General features: G+C 37.7%; 1 protein-coding gene across 1 annotated transcript; it reads left to right on the top strand.

Moving 5' to 3' along the window:
* Window positions 1–1,887: 1,887 nt before the first annotated feature.
* Window positions 1,888–6,504, top strand: TMEM18 (transmembrane protein 18). Its single transcript, XM_071741812.1, has 5 exons — window positions 1,888–1,993; window positions 2,240–2,360; window positions 4,636–4,690; window positions 5,734–5,827; window positions 5,915–6,504. Exons 1-5 carry the CDS (start codon window positions 1,946–1,948, stop codon window positions 6,002–6,004), a joined length of 408 nt encoding a protein of 135 aa, XP_071597913.1. The 5' UTR covers window positions 1,888–1,945; the 3' UTR covers window positions 6,005–6,504.
* The last annotated feature ends 15,568 nt before the right edge of the window (window positions 6,505–22,072 follow it).

Here is a 22,072-nt window from a genome sequence, read left to right as displayed (position 1 = left end):
AGTCTGTATCACTGGGAAATCAAAATTCTTCTGTGAAGAAGCTGTAAATGGAAAAATATACAGGTTTTTTTGTACAAAAGAGAAATGTACCTGTTAGCTTCTAAGTCTCTTCTGTTTCACATATAATTCTCCATAAAGGATACGGAGATACCACACGGATCATCTGATAATACTTAGGCATCTGCTACCACCTGCTGACAAACAGAATTACTGACTTCATCCTGGTCAATCTTAAACAAGCAACTCCTATTTCCCTCTAAAAATTTCCACTGATGCTGACAGTATAAGCTACCTTAATTTTGTAATACAGTACATTGTAGTCATATTAAGCCAATAATCTCATAGGCACCCAGTTTGTCTGCATCACAGATTCTCCACCAGCAGACTCCACTCATAAAGCAGCTACTGTATCCTTCACTAAAATCCTTCTGTTATTGCTGATAATTACTATGGTCAGTTACTGAGCAATTAAAACAAGCTGTTTCATCATTTACAAAAATCCAAACCCATCTGATTAGTTATATTAAGCCTAAGATTTTCCAAGTAACAAGTCAGTTTCTTCCAGTCTTATTTTCCAATCAACAATGTGGAATTAAAACATCTAACCCATCCCTTGTTTAAAATTAACAGCAGAATGGTAGTAGAAATTACTACCTTTGCACCTAATTTTACAATGTTTTAAATAAAATCCTCAACTGGCTTCCAGATATTATTGTTGTTGAAAAAAAGACTACCAAAAATCTAAAATAAAACAGAGAAACACAACCTCAGTTTCAGGCATCTCACACTGAACTGCAGAAGTGAGACAGTAAAAAGAAAGTAGTTCACAGTGATGGTCTGGTTTTGACTGTATGGCATACTGCATGAAAAAATCTATGTGTAATATTCATTTACATATGAACTTCCAAGTATTTTGAAAATAATCAAAGGCTCCAAAAAAAATTGTTAAAAAATCATTAAAGAAGAATGTGGAGCTGTAGTACGACAGCATGGTTTGCTTGACAAAACTAAACTTATTAAAATTCTAGGTCTCCTGGCTTAGTTGATAAATCTGAGCTTGAAATCTCTATTGAAGAGTGATAGGTCTGTAAGAGTAGTCAGTTCTTCCAGACTTACATGCATTTAGTGAAAGGAGTTATGAATGAGAGGTTTAACATTTTAAATGTCTTATTCAAGTTCCATTTCACAGTGCTTTTTTTTTCTAAAGAAACTTTTTTTAAAAAAAAAAAATTGTATTTTTTACTTGGCTTATGTTCCTCTGTAGTAGTCAACTGGTTTTTGTCAGACATTTCCAGTTGGGCTTATAATTCCCTTTTTCCTTCGTTTCCACCCCTAAAGCAGCTGAAGCCAGACATGGAGCATTGGGGAGAGATCAAAAGCTTGGTTGCCACTGACTCATTGCTGGGCCACTGACCCAAAGCGCCTGAATGCCCTGGCACCAGACTTACTCCTGAGCAGACCACGACAAAAAAACCCTCTGCCATTACCTTCCTAACTTCAGTATCAAACGCTAAAAACATAACTAGAGCTTCTTGCCTCTTTTCAAACAGGCAGGGTTATTTTTGAGGAATGCCATTCCAGTCTCAGAAGCAGGAGAGGGCTCTGCCTCAGCGCTACCCTCAAGGGAGGCAGCTGCGGGGCTACAGAGAACACAAGAGCAGCCACCAGCCTTGCCCTCCCTGAGGAGATTTAGGGCGTGCTCTAGTGTGCATGGTGGTTTCGGTTGGGGGTAGGGGTTTGGTTTTTCTGGGAGGAAAGGGGTGATGGTTGGATGCGCTGATCTTAGAATCCAACCACGACAAATGTGCAACCCCGGGCCCCGCCACCACTGCTACGCAGCGCCCTCAGGGGACCCCCAGGGGAAATGCGGCCGCCGAGGTCTCGCGAGAATTAGGGTAACGACGCCTGTTAGGCGACTTCTCGCGAGACTTGGGCGGCCACCGGCATGGATGCGCCGCTGAGCAGTCCTCCGGGGCTGTCCGCCATCCTGGCGGTAAGGCGGGAGCTGAGGCCGGGCTGGTTGCTTGTCCGGGGAGAGGGGAGGATGCACCGGCCTCCGTGCGCTCCTTAGCAGCCGTGGGGGGCAAGTCGGCGCAGGAGCATTTGATCCTTAGCTTGTCAGGGGGTGTTCTGGTGAGCGCGGTGCGGGTGTTGCGGTGCGGGAAGCAGGACAGCCGCTCGCTCCGGCTGCCCGCTGGCACTCCTGCGGTTGTCTCATCTCCTTTCGTTTTGTTCATAGAAGACGGACTGGTCCGAGCCGTGGCTGGTGGGGCTGGCGGTTTTCCACGTCCTCTGCTTCTTTCTGACGTGCATCTCTTTGCAGCACTACCGGGTGCAAGTAGGGCACTTCCTCTGCATGGGTGAGTCCTGTGTCCCTGCTTCCTTGAACAGTGATACAGGGCAGGTGCGCTGATTAAGCTGCTAATCCTGTTCAGTAGCTGGGTTTTCTTCACGTAGTTGTACAGCGCACGGTTTTATACTTTGCAGCCGATACAGTGCATGCGAATTAGTATTTATGTTGTAGTAATATATGTCTGTTTGTACTAAACTACTTTAGAAGGTGGTATGACATGTAAATACGTGTTTATTTAGGTTCCAAGACTGTATGAAGTCGTGATACAAAATTCTGCCCTTAGTAGGGGATAAGTGAGTTTTCTGCAAGGTAAATGCAGTGTGTATCACAGCTTCCTAAGAAATTGTTGCTGTGCTGGAGAAACAATAAAGAAGTAGGCTGAGAGCCAGCAGTTGCTTTCTGCTTTTATTCTAATGCCTCAGTTCAGTGAATAAGGTCAGCGTTCAGCTGGATTCGTTTCTGCGGCAGGTTTGCCGTGTACCCCACTGGCAGCTGTAATAATGGTGTATTACAACAAGACTGATTTTGGTGTCTTACCATCTTTTTCATGTACTTGCATAGCTCGTGGTTTTATACTTTCTTTGCAAAGACACACCTTTAGATAGGCAGGGCTACTGTGGAATCACAGGCTTAACTCTGTTGACAGAAATTGAGATAGCACAAGCCGGTAGAATAAGGCCGAGCAGAAAACTGCTGTGTTTTAGTACCTTTGCAGAGGGCATGTGTTTTAATTAAGAAGACCTGGAAATATGAGCAGTGCCTTGGTTCTAGCCATGGTGGATTTTCTGTTGGATTGGGTTTTTTTACACAGTACCTCAGTTCTGTCATGACTGCCTGAAGAATAAGCAATTGAAAGAGTTCTGCAGGCAGAAAGCCACTGGAAGACTGTGTTGTCTTTTAAAAATGTCATTTAGTGAACTAGTCAAGTTGGGAGAGGAACTACAGCTTCCTCAAAACTGCAGATACTCAAATCAGCTAAAGGTAAGGTTTCAATAAGATTAATACCCCAGAAAGGAAACTAGAAAGCTCAGTAATTTCTAAATATTCACTTGAGGGCAAAATAACAGTGCTGTGTTTATAAATTCAGGCCTGAAAGTTCCCTTTCTTAAATTTAATATTAGACATAGAGTAAACTACAATTACATGAGGTTTACTTTGGACTCTATCTAAATTCTCATTGTTAGTAAGAGTAGTTTGAATGACCAAGGTCTGACTGCTTTGGAAAACACAATGGATGTGATCATTGCTGGCTTTTTAACCTACACAGGATGTAAACTTGCTGTAAACAAGAAGAGTGCATGCAAATATCCATATTGAGTGCAAGCCTTCTTTGTACTTGAAAAACTGCACCACTTTTGATGTCTGTAATACAGATAACTTTGTATTGCAGACAGTCAGAAATAACAGAAAATAATGAAAACACATCATTGGTTTACTTTACCAGCTGATCAGCTATAGGTGTGTTTTTACAGTGCAGTGCCAAGCACAGATAATCCAGATAATGGCCAAAAAGTGTGGCACAGTGCGTTGTCGTGGCACTCCTTAGTATCACCAAACTAGTTATTGAATTGCCTTGTGCATATCATCTTTATAGTCACCAAATCTTGCTTTTTTGCTTTTGTTTATTGTGAAAAATGGAACGAAGACAGACTTAGAATTTAGTAATTGTATTGTTTTTCTGTTAAAAATGTGATTGCACTGAGTTTTCTGTCTTGATGGGTTGATATTGCATATAATTTGCTATTTTTCACTTGACTACAGCAGACTAAAGGTTGTATTTTACTTTAAATGGTTTTATACAATTAGTATCCTACTTTGGATAGTAATGTTAGATACAGAAGTATGACACCAGAACTTTTAAAATGATAACTTAATGCCATACCACTCTGGGGGAGCACTGGCATTTCTTTTTACAGGCATAACTTAGAAACAATTACTAAGAAGATTAATGAAAAAATACTGATTTTTAAAAAATTATTATTTTATTTATTTAATTTTTTATTAATTTGTGTTCTGACCTTTTTCTGTAAGCTCAGATGAGCAGGATTTTGTTTGTTTGTAATATACTGGGTATGTTTTGTGATCACCTAATGCTTAATAATTTATGGGACATTTAATTAAGAATTGGTTTTGTTCAGTTAAATATTAAATATCTAATTTAATTTCCTGAGTTTCAAGAAATTCTAATGCTACGATGTTGCTTGTTTCATACACAGGACAGTACTTATGGCAATTTATTTTTTAAAAATTCTTGCATCTAATATTTTTCTTTTGTTGTACAGTGGGCTTAGTGTACTGTGCTGAATATATAAATGAATTAGCAGCCATGAATTGGAGGTAATTGTTTTCACTTTTCATTTTCATATTTAAATGAATGCTCTTCTAAAAATGTTCTTTTTTTCATCATTCTCCACAAACATTAATAGAAAGAGAGTCACTTGTGGCTCATCAGTAGAATGTGATGGCAAAGGATCTGTCACATTGATATAAAACTTTTGAACAAAACTGTACATAGTTATAACATAGTTGTCAGTGTATAAGAAAACATTTTTAGTGGCTATTATGTGTTTATTGTTCTGCTTAAAATCAATATTTATACGGATGGTTGCAAATTAACTTGTCAGAGAACAAAGAGAAAAGCAGAATGGGTGATTTAAGGGGATAGGGATGTGAGCTTAGGTGTGTTTTTTCTGGTTGGTTTTCTTCGGTAGCTATTTATCTGTGATAAGCTGATGGTACCAAATGCTACTATGATGTTACCACTTCTCAAAATTATCACTGCTATTTGATGTATGTATTTTAATGCACAAAACCCACTAAAATTTGCCTGGTTTACTAAGCCTGTGTCCCAGAATTAATCTGAAATCTTATTTTCATAATTATTAAACTAATATTTCCATAATGTAACAGAAAATTATATAATTAATACTACTTTATACTGGCATCTAATTGTAAGTCTTTATGTTCCACTCTCGGCATACATGGCCTAAATTACAGCTTTGCTGCATTTATTATTACTGTTATCTTTTCTAATATGAGAAAGCAGAATATCTAAGGAAGTAATTTCAGACATTTGAGCACAAGTATGTGTACTAATGTGGTCACATTAATAAATTACTTTCTCTGTGGTTGTTTTATTTAGTTGTTTTGTTTATTTTGAGCAGTAAAGCCTTAAGTAAAACCTACTATTGTAATAAATACTCGTAACTGGTGACTCTGTTCTGACTTAAATAGTAGAATGATGAGGCAGCAGATGTTTGGGGATTCCAAGAACTTGGATAATCTGTGAAATGTCCGTGTTCAGTAGTTACTGTGAAAGTCTAACGCTACATGAGGGACACAATAAAGCTTCCTCTTTTGTTTTTCTTTTTTTCTTTCAGGCTGTTTTCTAAATACCAATACTTTGATTCAAGAGGAATGTTTATTTCACTAGTATTTTCAGCACCACTGCTGGTGAACACTATTATTATTGTGGTATGTATGTGTTCATTTATATGTTCATTTCATTAAATTGATAAGTAAATGTATATGGATGAGTTTTATAATTTACTTACCTTTCAGGTCACCTGGGTTTACAGAACGTTGAACGTAATGACTGAGCTGAAGACACTACAGCAGAGAATGAAAGCAAAAAAAGAGAAAATCAAGTGAAAACACCTATTGCTGTATTTTTAAAATTTTAATAATACTTATTCATGTAATCAGTCCTTCTGTATTTTTATACAGAAACAGCAGTGGTTTTGGGTCTGATATTAAGAGGCCTTTGCAGTCTGTGACTATGGACAAGGAGGTGAAAGTGGGTATCTACAATAAGTTTGAAATTAAGAAACTCAGTCTTAACAGGCCATAAGGTAACTTTCCACCATGACCAAAACTGTTGGTGTCACTGAGACATAATCTTGCAGTCTGTTTCCATTTGCCCATCTGTTTGTTAACCATGTCTTAACTGTGTGTTTATCAAGTGCCCAGCCTTTTGCTGCTTAATCAAGGCAGTTTTGTGAATTCCAGTAAATGAGGGATTGTATTCAGAGCACCTCAGGAATCCATGCTTCTATGAAGCATTTCATGTCTTTATAAATCAAGTTTCATAGTTTCTGTGTGTATTATGTGCCAGTAGCATTTTATAAATAAAATTATCCACTGTATTGTAATTGAGTTACTTGAATTAGTTTTTAATTAATTTTTTTTCTCATAAAATTTCCCAGTTTGGTAAAGTTTTTTTACTTCATTTGTATAAGTAATTGAAAACTATCTGCATTTTTTCTGTTTACATTTCATGATTTTAATGCAGCTAGATAAACATCTCATAAAACTGTTCAGTAGTTTTTTCTTATTTGTAGAACAGAAAGGAAGACACTTTTATAACCTTCTTTGAAATTTTGATCCTTTTTTTTTTTTAAATTCCCCTTTTTAGTTAAAAACGGGGAATGAAAAAATCATACAAATGAAGAAGACCAGTTCTGCTCAGGGTAACCTGGTTTTATTGGACTAAGGAAATTTGGGTGTGTGGATGAACACAATGAAAGACTGTACATACATATTTAGTAAAAGTTATCTGTAAACAGTTGGAGAATTCATCCCTAAAGCAGCAAGGTAGGGTGTGGCACCTGTCTTCAGAACCAAGGAACAAGCCTCTGATTTTCTATTGAAAATAGAAATAGTCCTCCTAGGCTGGTTTAGTAAAGCTCAGCTTTGCTCATGTGATCTCGGAGAGAGACAATAAACAGTTTTTTGTACCTGGCCCTAGACATGACCACACAAATGCTGTGCTCCTGACTTTCATCTTCTGAACTGCAACAATACCAATGCACAGTTACTTTAGTATCACACACTTAAAGCTGAGCCCCTTGTCAGACTGAGATACCAACTGCTATCAATAACCTTTCACTTACAGCATGTATGTGTTTGATCCACAGTTAGCAAGGTGGTTCACAGCAGCTAAGCAATTAAAACTGTCCTTTCCAGTATAAAATAGACAAAATAACAAATTACTTTTCTGTATTGCCTAATTTTGTGTTACTCTCGCTTAGTGCAAGATTTATTAAAAAAATACCTTTGTGTATTACAAGTGATTTAAAAAAAACCCTGTGCTTGTTTAAAATCTCTTTCCTTTTCCTTTCATTGTGGTTAACCTTTCAGGCAGTATTTCATTTTGTGTTGCATTACCAGAGTAACTTTGCCCTTTAATATAGGATCCCAGGGCATTATAGCACTTAAACAGTGGAAAAGCAAAGAACCCTAGAGTATAAATGGCAGGTAATTTTTAATTAGCAAATAAAATTACATTTGAGGTGTATATTATGTTTTGATTTCTCATACTGCTGCCATAATGCAATAGCTAGGAGGTGGATCATGTTTGGTTTAGTAAGTATCAATATAACTTTATATAAAGTAAATGTTAACAAGCACAAAAATGTGGTTTCCATATATATCTGTTTGTCAGAAAAATATTCCCATTTTCTAGATTTCAGAAAGACTTTAAAACTTTCATATGGGGTGTGTCCTCCAACCTTGCCTGAAAAACACAAAGTTTAAGAGCTAAGTTAAAAAAAAAATAATAAAAAAGAGTAGGTATCTTCAACCAAAAGGCAAATCTTCAGAATTAAGTTAAAATGTGGCTTTTCTTCATTGTGTGACCAGATTTATAAAGTGATAGTGAAGTAACATAATGGTAAGGGTCTACCTGCTGACAAACCAAAATAATTACATCATTAATTTAGAGACTGTTTTTCCTATGTAGAATTTCTATGTATAGATGAATGAGAGGCAGAGAAGTTTTAAGTTGGTGGAATGCTTTTGGTTTTAATTGTGAGACCTGAATTTAGGTTTCTTGCAGAAGAGCCTGTTTGTTTCAGTTTGGAGCATACATACCAGGAAGCTGGTAGCTGCTCAGTTGAGTCTAAGACTAAGATGTGTAACTTGGAGGCAGTTTCTGAAGTCTTTGACCTTCCTTAACATATTTTTCCACTGTTGGTGGTGTCAGACAGTGGAAAATCTTTTAAAGAGAGAAAGTAGTATTAGCTTGGCAACTTTACCATAGTAGAAAGTAGTTTTATTGCACGTAGATCTGTAAAAAAGATGGATTAGCAGAATTTAATTTGCAAAATTCTTGGAGTTAGAAGTTTGCCTGGATTGCTGTGTAGAAGTACTGTGGACATGAGTTTCCTAGAATGAGAACCTGGAATTCTCTCATTTTTCATGTCCACCTAAAGGTTATAGCCTTAGCTTGGAGTGTTATTTCCACTCTTCTTGGTCCTATGAACCTCATTGTTTCAGACAAAAATGGAACATATTCATTAAGGGAATTCAAGTATCTGTTCTTCAGGAATATGTGCTAGCTTAGTAGATAGGTTTGGATATCTCCATGTCCCACAAAAAATATCTATCTTTCAAAGGCTCACAAAAACATAAGTTTGAGGTTTTCTGCATCCTTGTGTGTATTCTAAATAAAGAACTTTAAAGGAACAGTCTTAGTAATTTTCATCAGTCTTAAAAGAAAGGGACTAACTGTAAAGAAGCTGTCTTTGATGGTGATCTGCTGTGGCTGTGAATCCTAAATGGGAGACGAGCGCTTGAAGAATTACTGTGGATTTCGAGAAACAAAGGCTCGGATCTTGATCTCTGTTTTTTATAAGACCTGGCAATGTCAGCAAAAGGAATAGTAATTCTTTGTGTGAGCAAGATAGAAAAGAATACCTCTGTAATGCAGGCAATGTTCTGTTTCTTTACATGTATCTAAACATTTTTTGCTTTTATTGCAAGCTTTACTGAAAATTAAAACCAAAATGTAATTTTTCACTGTCGATGAACACCATTTTTATAATTAATACATCCAAGTATCATTCACTGTTTAAGAGACTCACATATTGTATACATAATTTTTTAAAGTACTTGTAAAATATGTTTTAATGTGTCTTAACAAATATAATTAGTACTTTTCTGTGTACCAGGGGATGAGGTGGTACAGTTAACGAAGTTCACCACTGGATGTCACTCTGTCACATGCAAAAGCTGACTGAAAGCCTTCCTTTTCAGCCGGTTCTGTAGAGGTTTTTATCATAGCTTCATAAATTTCTGCATTTTGGAGTGACCAGGAAGGCTTGAGAGCATAAATTGTTATCTGAGTTACATGTTCAGTCACTTTCAAATGTTTGTTGACACTCTTGCTTTTTGCATTGAAAAATACTTCTTGTAGTAGTGATGATGTGCACATATACTTCCAGAGTCAGGACTCTGGGGTATTTTGTCTTAAAGCTTCCTAACACCACAAGGAAATAAAATACCCCTTTCACTTGTGTGGAGGATACTGTCTTCAAGCAATTAAAAATAAGTGCAGAAACAAAAAATTAAACAATTAGTCTATTGTGTGAACAATATATTGGAAAGCTTACCGAAGCAATGTGGTTCATGAACTGACATATCTTCTACCTCTTTGTGATTTACCCTTGCACAATCCATCATTACCAAGCCCAGTCCTTAGTCTGTTTAGTAGCTGGCAGTCACTCACAGTCATGGTTGTGATTTTCAGACTATCAGAAGTCTTCGGACCTTCTCTGCAACCTGGAAAATAGAACTTGGCAATGTTCAGAGGCTTTATGGCTTCATTTGAGAAGTTATAGATGCACAGTTCTTTGGTGTTGCTGCCTGTGTACCAGGTTTTGAGCCTGTTTTTTTATTTATCCTTGAAATTCATGAGCTCAGTTTCCACCCACCACTTCTGAGAATGCAGACTTCCAGTTTGAATTTACTTCATTTCCTCCTGTGATTTACATGCATGCATACACACAGCATAATCTCTGTAAAGATTAAGCAATTGTAACCTAGCATGCTTGTGAAATGCCAGCCTTGTAACTCAAAACTGATGTGCCTTATGGACCTCTGCTCTGTAATCTTCTGACCAGTCCTTCCAGATTGTGGCCATACTTACACATCTGTTATGCTGCAAAACTTGAACAGTGTTGTGCTGAATAGTAAGTATCTCAGAGGTTTCAAAAGGAAAGCCTCTGTGTTTCCTAAATTTGTGTTTATTGTTTCATACAAATATGAAATATAAGTATATAAATATGAACTGCGGGAACCTTTTCATACAATTTCACAGGCATAATGAAGCCAGAAAAAGAGCTGTAACTGCTGATATGTTACACTGACTTCAAGTGGTCCCACTGAAATTGTGGTCCTGTTTTCTTTGGCACTGTCCAGACTTAGAACCAGTTGAAACCAACGTCAGGATCAAATATTCTGCGTCTTTCATCTGAAAATGTTAGAATAATTAACAAAGCATGCAGCAGAACTGATTGAAACAAGGCACATTTCTTAAAATGGACTAGTTCCAAGTGTCATTTATAGCAGGCTATTTAATCCACTCCTGAATCAGAGAAATACAATCTGGTATACCTTTCCTCCCTTCTGCCCCAGCAAAAACCTGGAAAAAGTTTGCACAGTGACCCAAGGGGAGGCAGAATGTTCAACTGGCCAAAGAAGTATCTGGGCCAGGACCCTTCACTGAAATAATACTTCACTCTGTGTTTTAGGATTGTGTTATAAATACACATAGGTAGTTTCAACATGGGGGCAGGATGTGAAGTTTTTTAGATTATTAGGATAGATGCACCTTAACCTTAAGGAACTCCAAGGTTGGAAGGGTTTTAATGAGGTAGAAATAAGCTTTTAGAAGTTCTTCAAATCATTTAAGTAATCATGCGATGGAATTGGGATAAATATACAACAAAGGTAGAAGTGTGCTGTTCCTTTGCAATCAGCAGTAATGATCTACCCAACAGCTGGTTAGTAATCTATCCTGAAGTAACACACAGTAGCATCTGCAAGATGTAAATCACCTTAAGCCTGCAAGTGTAAGAGTTATGCCTCTGATACCACAGTCTTCATCTTCATTTAGAGATCAGCAAGAGTAATCAGCTTCTTAAGAGCCACCCTGGGGAGAATGTGATGTGTAAGGTTTGTATGCAAGCAAAAGCTTCACAGGATTGAGGAAGCTGATGTACCAAACGAACTGTACAGAAGTCTTAATCCCTTCATGGCAAAGTTTGTATCAGAACCCAGGGAAACATTAGCTTTTTGGTGGTTTAAATCCATTTCATCCACAGCAGTGTTGTAAAATGGGATTCGAAATACATATAATGGCCTTACTTAAAGGTGTTTGGTTTGTAGTTTAATTGGAAGTGAGACCTTTTGTAAGTTATCACTGTTTTTTCTTTGAGATCAGAGAGTCAAAACAAATAAAACAGTCCAATTTTATCTATTTTCTTGGTTCAATGGCTCTAAATCCTAAATTAGACTAATCATTCTACAGCAATTACCAAAAAGCCAGACATAATCATCCCTCTGATTAAGAAGAACTAATTTATTTAAAAAGCTCACAAGACTGATTTCTTCATAGGAAACTGGTTTATTGATTTTTTTCCATCAGAGATTCAAATAAAATTGTAAATAGTGTGTTATCCAAGTTTTCTGCTTCCCCCATGCGGTAGGAAGAACAAATTTAACATGCACAATTAGCTGACTGGTTTTATATGTGCACAAACAATGACAGTTGTAATGATATATATATGGAGACCTTCTCTCAGAGAAAAACAACCCTTTTAAAGTTCTAGCTGAGGCTTCATACACAATGCTGAATGAAAATTCTAAGAAGTATACTAACTGCATTGATGTTAACATTCATTGCACTTTGTTATTTTAGTGAGCAAATTATGGGGTAAAATACTACCAGTCAGAATATTCCATTCAGCTGAACACAACCAAAACCTTCTGGTTATGCTGTATGTATGCCCATTGAGTAGAGATACACTAATCAATACCAACTGGCAACAATTATTATCATTCATAACTCAGTAATCATAGAAGATACTCTCACACAATTGTCATCTGATTTAAATCTAACCTAGTTAATTGGGATGCACCAAAGATTTAATAACTCATAAAAATAAAATTTAAAAAAGAAATAAAGTGAAGTATATCTACTTTTTCATCTAAATACATAACTGGCATTATTATATATATCTTTGCCATAAAGCAATCAGTTTGCTTTGCAACCCTTAGGGGGCTCCATTGCTATGTAGTACTGGGAAACAGGCTAATTTGTTATCTTGATGTATTCTGACATCTACTGTAATTTGATTTACATTAACTCTGTTTATATTGTTTTAACTGTGTGGAGAACCTTCCAAGCTGGTTAAAAGGTCTGATGGCATAGATTTGGGATTGTGAGATGAAGTAGAATGCCTGCAAAACTGTTAGGTATATAAATTTGTCAGAATTAGTACCATAAATGGGACAGGATTCTCAGTGCCCAGATTTGAAAAGCATAAGGACTGGGCCATAGGCAAAATGTTTAAATCGTAACTTAATAATTTCACTTGATTTTCTAAATGGTTCACCATCCATCCAGCACATCTGTGTAAATTACATCATTGCAGTGCAGCTTTTTAACAAGTTAATATCCTTTAAGACATCAGGGCAGGGTATTGTCTCCAAACAGCAAGCTGCTTACAGGGAAAGAACTTTGAGTTCCCCCTTCCTTCCAGGTGATTCAAATGTGACTCAGCTCCTTTCTAAAGGCATGAAAACAGCTAAGAGGAACAACAGCTGTAGCAAAGGGCTAGAATCACAACTAAAAAAATGTTTGATATTAAAGAGGGAGAGAGAGCCCATAGTAACAGTGAACTTGCATCCACACAATGAATGCCTGTGTCTGGTAGATGATATTTTAATGGCCATAGTGAGAGCTACCACACTAACTGTAGCATAAGAGACCTTAAAGATAGGCTGCAGCTTCACAGACGATGCCCTTAAGATGCCCTTGTACACAGCAAATGGGAAGGTGGCTGAAAAGAACCTGGAAGTGAGGTGTGCATAGAAATAAATTCAGATGAAACAAGGTGTTGAAGATAGATGTGCTGGGGTTTTTTTTGTTTGGTGTTTTGTTTTTTTTTTTCAAGCTACTATTTTGAGGGCAGAGGCAAGATGAAAATCAAGATGAATAATAAACCAAGGAAAAACTATTTGAAAAAAATAACATGATGAGGTGGAAGCTTTGTGGCAAGTAGAGAAAACAGGAGGGTGGTGAACATGTCTGCATCTGGGATAAGGAAAGGAGAAGACAGTTATCTGAGGGGAAAGAGACATGAAGTAAACAGAAACATTTCTGACAGCCTGCCAGCTCTCTCTGGGAAGAACCTGGGATATTCTTATGTGTAAAGATTGTCTGTAAGAGTTCCTGTAAGAGATACCAACATTATGCTGCTCTTGTATGGTGGAAACTCTTGTAAACCCCTTTAAAACATGAGAATGAAAGCTCTTTTTCAGAAATAGCATATAATAAATAGGTCAGTACTGAGAATTAAAAGCCATCTAACCTCATGCACTGCCTTCAGCACCAGCTGAAGAGAGAGATTGAACACAGTATGTTATTCCCTATTCCTTAATTGGGGATTAGGGTGTGCTTTCTGAGTCAAAATGTTTCCATCAGATCACTTCATGTAGAGCATAAGGAAATTAGCCATGGCCATCTTATGTCATGGATCAGGCTACTGCAAAGAATTGTCTTTGCCAGGATTGATAATTTGCTTTTCATTATTAGACTCACCTGATTTGATCTTTCTTAATTAAAACTACTGCCTCCATGATCCTTCCTTGAGTGCCTTTGCCCTTGCAGTGGATAGGAAAAGCCCTGTGTTGCTCCACCCAGAAGTCCCTGATGAGGTTCCTTAAAAGAAACCATGTTCTTGTCACTACAGGATTAAGTGTCAAGAGATTCATTCAGAAGGTCACTGGTTGATCATGCTGGACTGAAACAGGTGCAGCTTCTCAGGTTGCTAGTATTTCTTCACAGCTTTGGTGAAAATGGACTGTATAAACACAAAGATACTGTTATTAATATTAGTCTTTATTCTTGAAGGAGTTCATTTTCCAACAGAAGATAAAAAGAAAATAGGTATCCTGCAAGTATAGGATGTTAAGCGTAAGAAAACTAAAACTTTATGCCATTTTAATTGAGAGTATGTTTCTAATACTAGGTCTCCTACATAAAATAAGAAAATAATATTTTAAAAGTAAAATGAATGATTGCAGTGCTAGTAAGGGTAGAATAGTTTAAGGTGAAAACTATGTATGGGATATATTAAAGTTCCAGCAAATGTAAAAGAAATAGACAGGAAGGAAGGAAAAATATTGCATGAATCATACTCCCTTGGGTAACAGTGTCAGCAGACTTGAAATCATCATGTTGCATAGGACAAACAGATGAGCAAATTGATGAGTAACTGACAAAAACTTTTTTTTTCCTGAACACTGAACTAGCAAACAGCTTTTTTTATATAATAAAGATGTGAGGTAATCTCTACCATCTATGTGAAAATCAGATCTATAAAGAAGGCCACAAAAAAGCAGTTGGTGTGTTACGATGATGTCCCAAGAAATGCAAGTAGCCATCCACGTTACTGCAAGAATGTTTCTTTCATGATCAATCACAGTGAGTGGGTTTTGCCCTTATCACTTCATAATACGCATTTCTGGCATGGTTTACCCTGTTAGATTTGTCTGTATTTGTCACAACACATGGCTCAGATTTCTTAACTGGAAGGTTTTAAATTAAAGTTAATCTATTGCTGGGCCTAGGTTCATTCCTCTGTTAGACAGGTGGAGGGAGACCCAACACATAAGCAGTTTGCATCATCTAGGCTGACAGTATAGACCAGTATTTTTTTTAAAACTCTTTGAAAATTTGTGTTATTTATAACTGCTTTGGTATGATCTCCCAGGCTCATTTTGTAAGCATGGTTAGGCAGGGAGGCAATGGATCAGATATATTTCACTCCTCAAGTTTTTATGATTGCTCTCATACCTTGAAGTGGTGCCAGCAATTCCTCAAGAAGCACTCTAGTTACACCTGGAAAGTATTTTCACAAAACTAGCAGTAAGTTATTAGAATATTAGAATTCTTATGTGAAGATTTACACATTAGTTATACTAACGATACACAGGGGAAAAAATGGTATTGCCAAAGCATTGGTACAAAGATAACTACAAGAAACAAGATGGACACTGGGGATTAAGAGCAGATAGTAGAGAGTAGGAGGGAGCCAATAGGCATATTCCTTTTCTTCTCTAACATTATGAAAATTTAGTATTTTCCTCTCAAATGAGATATACCACTTGAAATAATTTATGAACTTTGCACTACAACAAGATCTCATCTATTTAAAAAAAATTAAAGAATTAATCATAATTCTCCACATTCCATTTTACTACTTATTTGACATATGAATTTCTCAAGGTTCAGCCCAGCCGGTACCAACCAGGCCTCAGCTTGCTTGCCCCCCACTCCCGCTGTGGGACAGGGAGGAGAAAACCCACCCAAAGGCTCAGTAATCGAGACAAGGACAGGGAGGTTTGCATTCCCCAGTCACAGTGATGGGAAAAATGAAAAAGACTCAACTTGGGAAGACAAAACCCCCTTAAAGAAAACATCAAAAGAGAAAAACATGACTGTATTTTATTATCTCTCCCCACCCCTCCCTTCTTCCCAGGCCCAAACCCAGGCTTCACTGCTGCCTCCCCCTCAGCAGCACAGGGCTGAGGCTTTAGGGTCAGTTCCCCTCACGGTGTTTCTGCAGCTCCTTCCTCCTCAGAGGGAGGACTCCTCACAGTCTTTCCCCCCCTCCAACATGGGGTCCCTCTAATGGGAGACTCCTTCAGGAACCCCTCTGCCGTGAGTCCCTCCCGTGAAGTGCAGTCCCTCAGGAAATGCTCCAGCCTGGGCTGCCCACAGTCACGGCTGCTTCAGGAACAGTCACCTCCTGTGACACGGGGCCATCCATGGCTGCAGACCCACGCCTGCCCACCTGTGACACTGCAGGGGTTATTGCTTATGCTTCCTCAGGGACTGATCTGCTACTCTCGTCCAAGGGAGAGCTGCCATCTCACCACAGGCTGCAGGGAAATCTCTGCTCAGGTACCTTCTCACCCTCCTTCTTCACTGACTTTGCTGTGTTTCCTCTAGCATTTCTTGCTCTCATCTCCTCTGCTCTGCAGGTCTTTTTTTTATATTTTTACAGTTTTATTTCCTCTCTCTCAATTATGTTACTCGTAGAGGCACATCCAGCTTCCCATATCTGCTCAGCATTGAACAGGAGTCAGGACAAGGGGAGCTTCCAGCAGCTTCTCACAGGAGCCTGTGCCCCCCCCTCCAAAACAACCTCTAACTAACGCAAGAAAGATCTGTAGTTACAGTTTCCCAAACCGTGGTGTGGGAATGAAAGACAAAAGGTTTGCAGATAGGGTGTGAGAACAGTTGCAGCCTGGCTACAATGCAGATCGTGTGAGATGGAAGAGCAAACAGTAAAGTGAGAGGAAGATACAAGTCAATGAGACGTGACAAATATATTAGGAAAAAAAAACCAAAACAAAAACAAACAAAAAAAACAACAAAAAAAGCCCACACAAAACCCAAAGAAAAACCAAACTGGTAATTATATCTGACTTAGTTTACTTTTAAAACCTTCCAAATTTTTATGTCAATATATGGACAAGAGTATAATCCTCATTTGCAAAGAATGTGACTATTAAATAGCATCTGCCTCAACATTTAAACACAAAGATGAAATGTTCAGTGTTCTTTTCTAAGACTGCAGTCTCCAAGGTACCTCATTTGCAAGAGGACCTGGCTTTTGTACAGCTTGTGGAATGCTTGAGATCCTGCCTTCACTCATATGTACTGTAAACTACTTCTTAAAATTTATTAAAAGCACAGAATACTGAAATAATGCCAGTAATATCAGAAAACGTATTTATAGAGGCAACCTATTTTCTATTAAAAAGCCTAATAGACAAATACAAATAATACAAATACAGTCTTTCCTTTTATGACACGAAAGGCAGAATATGGGTAGCATAAGTCTTCCAGAGAAACAGAAGTTAGAAGACGGAAATAATAAAGTGCCTTTCACATTTTAAATGTTCGTACTTTCATTCATGAAACATAATAACTTAGCTTAATGTTCTTGAATGACATAGCTGCAGGGATTCTATTTTTTAAGTAAATCTACATGATTCAATGCAGAGGTGAGCAACTCATGGAGACATTCTCAGCTGGGTTTAAACCATCTACCTGTTGGCTGATGACCAGGAACTACATGAGTGAGTATGCCAAATTAACAGCAGGTGGCTACCAAGCAATCATCTCTGGGCTGCCACAGAAGAAAATACTGTAGAAGCATTTATTCAACGTCTAATTTGAACTTCTCAGTGACTATTTTCTCCTCCTAAATGGTGTTTTAATTTGATACTAGAAGACATAAAAGGATGACAAATTTCTCCAGATAAAAATACCACAGAACTGTCTAAACTTTCAGCCCTCAATGTATTCAAGAATTTTTGTTTTCAAATAACCAACCAACTCAAACCCCTTGGAATACTGACAGTTTCAGTGTAAAGAAGTTCTGTTTTCTCTGCCAAAAGCAGGGAAAAGAAGTCTGCTCCACGAAGTTTTACAAAAACTGCATTTAGAATGTTCAAACATAGTGCAGTTTTCTTCCTCTAGCAGACATTGCCTTCACACTTTAGTTTCTGGGATAAATGTTTATAAAAAGCTATCTTGTTTTGGCTTTCTATTTTGACTCCAGTTTGAAAAGTTCATTATAATGTATCCCAGTATAGGGAAGAACAGGAAACCCTATCAGGGATTCCAACAATTCTTCCCTTTCTGACCCTTCCTCAAGGCAGGAGAATCATCCAGACTAATAAAAACTAACATCCATGACTTGATGCCTGACAGAATGCATTCAGCTTTGATGTAAGAGGCACTGTCATGCTTTTCCTCACATGCTGTTTATCCCTGTTTGTAGATTAAGAAATTGGATGTGGTTTAGCCTTTCTGTAGGTGTGAACTCCACCTATTGCTGATGGCTGACAGTTCTGGTTTTGCCTGCAGGCTCTGAGCAAACTGAAGATCATAAAATCATAGAATGGCCAAGGCTGGAAAGGGACATTAAAGACCATCTGGTTACAAGCCCTCTGCATGGGCAGGGACACCTCCCACTATATGAGGTTGCTCAAGGCCCAATCCAGCCCGGCTTTGAACACTTCCAGGGAGGGAGCAGACACAATTTCCTTGGGCAACCTGAGCCAGTGTCTCACCACCCTCAAAAAAAAGAATTTTTTCCTAATGTCTAACATAAATTCCCCCCTTTTCAAGTCTGAAACCATTTTCCCTTGTCCTCTTGCTACACGCCAGTGCAAAAAGCCCAACCTCAGATTTCTTGTAGACCCCCTTCAGACACTGGAAGGTTGCTGTAAGGTCACCTCAGAGCCTCCTCTTCTCCAGGCTGTTGTGTGGCTCTTCTCTGGACACACTCAAGGAGATCTATGTCCTTCTTATGCTGGGGACTCCAGAACTGGACACAGTACTCCATGTGGGTTCTCACAAGACATGACTTGAGGGGGACAATCACCTCCCTCAACCAGCTGTCTATGCTTCTTTTGCTGCAGCCCAGGACCCAGTTGGCTTTCTGGGCTGCAAGCTCACATTGGCAGCTCATGTTAAGCTTCTAGTCCATTACCACCCCCATGTTCTTCTCCTCAGGTTTGTTCTCAGTCTTTTCTCCTCCCAACCTGTATTCATTCATAGGATTGCCTCGACCCAGGTGCAGAAACTTGTATTTGGCCTTGTTGGATTTCTTGTAGGTACAGGAAAGGACCTTCTCATTGAAACAAGGAATTTATCTAGTAAACTCATATTTGCTTTCTGCAGATCTCAGGAGTTTTATGCCCTAGTTTTGTAGAGTGAATGCATTTCCCCTTATTTCAGTTTATATCTATTTATATAAATAAAGTAAATCAGAAACTTACTAAGACTGTTCTGTGGATACCACCTGGTCTAGACAATATTGTCATTCAGCATTAGAATACTGCTCGCCTTTTTCTAACGAAGGTTACGTTTCCTAACTTTTCAAAAAGATACAAATGACTGATTATTAAAGGTAGAACATGACATTCCTGTACTAAGACATAACAGGAAAAAATAATATAATAAAAGCTGTCTCAAACCAAATCCACTCCAGTGCCCTGTCTCTGACAGTGGCTAAGAACACTTATTTCATGCAGTGTGTAAGAACAAAAAAGTCAGACATCCACAGCATCCTGCCATGCACCACAGGGTGAGTTTTAATGTGTGGCATCACAATAAGAACATCGGTTTTAAGTAGCCTTTGATGCACTTTCTTTCATCAAGATTTTTTCTCTTTTTTTAACTCATTAAAAATTTAAGTAATGATAATGTGTCAGCATTATTCAAGTTTTTCATGACCTCTAGTCACCTCTGAAATCAAATGTATACATATGATCTTGTACACTGTACATGAGCTGCAGTACCATGTTCCAAGTGGCCTGTCTGATCCCTGTTTAAAACAGTTAAGTGGATGACAACCTGATTTGCCACCTTATGGCTTGACAAATTCAATGTGAACAAGTAATGTGTCTACTTTCCAGTTCTTTTAAGAGGGGGAGAGGGGGTGTCTTGTTTCTTTTTTTTTAGAAATGAGTTCTCTTCAGTAATGTTTTTGTTGCTAGAGGTCTCTCAAGTCTAAGCTGAGACTTCTGATCATGTTGATCATACAGAAACAGATGGAGGTGACCTCCTTGTAAGTCACAGCTCAAATAATGACACATTCATTTAGAAAGCAATACAAGTAGATTCACAGTCCTGAGCTGGCATAGAACTGGAGACTCACTCCAGTGGAGTGTACTTAGTAGCAGCCTCTTAGATCTTCTTGTGCAGCTTGTTCTTAGTATCTCCTGCCAAAGACCATTTTAGCCCAAGAGAGAGAGGTCAGCTATCAGGCAATGAGAAAACCTGGTTCCAAGTTCCACCTGGTGTGACAAGGTGCATTGCAGTCATGCCTGGTGGGTCTCTCCAGTCTCAGTGAATGGTGCAGCCATCGAAATATTATGGAATGACACTCCCTCATGGTTTTGGGGTTTTTTTGTCTTGACTGTGAATGTAAGTAAAGGATGTATCTTTCGGAAATGCTTTTAGGAACACTTGAATAAATCTTAGATTATTCTAGAGGTATCATACTGAAAATAGGTAGACAGGTTTTTTTATTATACTGGATCACTAAAGACATGGAAAGAGAAATCACTGCAATTAATAGCATTAACTTCAGTTTTCATTACAGTCAATTTGAAACAAGAGATTCAGTAAGTTTCAACATTCAAACTTGGTTATTCTTAAAGAACATTGCCATACAACTTTCAAGGAAAATATTCAGTGCTGCAAAAGCTTATGTATATGCATAGTTTTCTTATATAATCTTATTTCTTGGATGATTATAATTATTCGCATGCATGGGAATTCATAAGATGATAACTGTCAGTATGTACAATTGTAAAATTAACTTTTAACCACATCCATATGTCAAGGAAGAACTGTTGCTAATCTTTTTTGTAAAAGCTTAAATGATCATGATTCTTGCTGTTGTTGACAGCTTTTTCCTGCTTAGCTGTTGAAAACATTTTAGTATTATATGGTGGCTTTTCTCCAGGTTTACAGAGTATTGTTTTCTTGTTGCAAGAGGAAAAATTTACATTAACCTTCATATATAGTACTTGACATTTATAGTCCAAGTGGGATTGATTACTTTAACATATGAGAAAACTGCAGCCTTAAAATATACAATATATGAGACAATGTCATAATGTTCCATACATTATTTATTTTAAATGCTCCACTGATGGTCAATTTCAATATTCTTGATAGCTGAGATTTTTACTGTGAGGTTATAAACTAAGTATTAATGCACAGACGTTTCTGATTGTCCACCAATGCTGTATGAATTACTGTGTTATTGGTTTCTGTTGTGGTTTTGTTTCACCTGTGTTAGTCCCACTGAGCTTGAAGCACAGGCAAAGACATTGACAGTAAAAGTGTTTTGAAAAATGGATACCATTTTAAGGTTTGGAATTTTGATCTGAATAAGTATATAAGATTTTTTACAAATGCCAAGCTGTTTTTCACTACTAAATTTATGTCTGAAATCAGCCAGATTATTTTTTCTGGGAAAGAACACTGGTTTGGGGTTTTGTGTAATATTTTGCCTCTTAGAATAGCACCAACTTTGATGGTAATCCCAAAAGCATGGAAGAACAAAGCTGTATAGTATGCATCAAAAATACTTTAAAATTGTAAAATCAAGAGGAGAAAGGAGAATCCGTTTTTTTGTTTTGGTTTTTTGTGTTTTTTTGTTTTTTTTAAAGTGCCTTTTCTTTCTTTACCTTAAAAGTTCTAATTTCCTTTAATTATACAAAAACATGGCAACTCAATCCACAACTTTTGGGTCAAAGCTACACTTGAAATTCTTTTAAAGTTTGGGGGCAAAAGCTGACACAGTTTCAGCTGTGATTCTCAGAAAGGACATTTCTTAGGTAGTGAAGTGAGCATTCACCTCAATGAAGCATAAGCTTTCCCTCATCTGTTCTCTTATTTGCATACCCCTTGGTGCCCATCCTGTTTCACTTCCTGCCCCTCCCTCCCACCCTGAAATTGTGATAATAAAGTCTAGGTAACTTTAATCTTAACAAAAACCTCTAGCAATAACCAATTTTGTCTGTTCTTTGGACACTGAAAGCCATCAGAGAAGAAAATTACAAGAAAGTCGTTGGCTGAAGTTTCACATGGTCGTGGTAGAAATACAAATGCTTTGT

The sequence above is a fragment of the Heliangelus exortis genome, chromosome 3 (assembly GCF_036169615.1).
Source record: "Heliangelus exortis chromosome 3, bHelExo1.hap1, whole genome shotgun sequence".
NCBI classification, from domain to species: Eukaryota; Metazoa; Chordata; class Aves; order Apodiformes; family Trochilidae; genus Heliangelus; species Heliangelus exortis.
The sequence above is the reverse complement of the archived record's forward strand: the minus strand, read 5'-3'. Positions and strand labels throughout refer to the sequence as shown.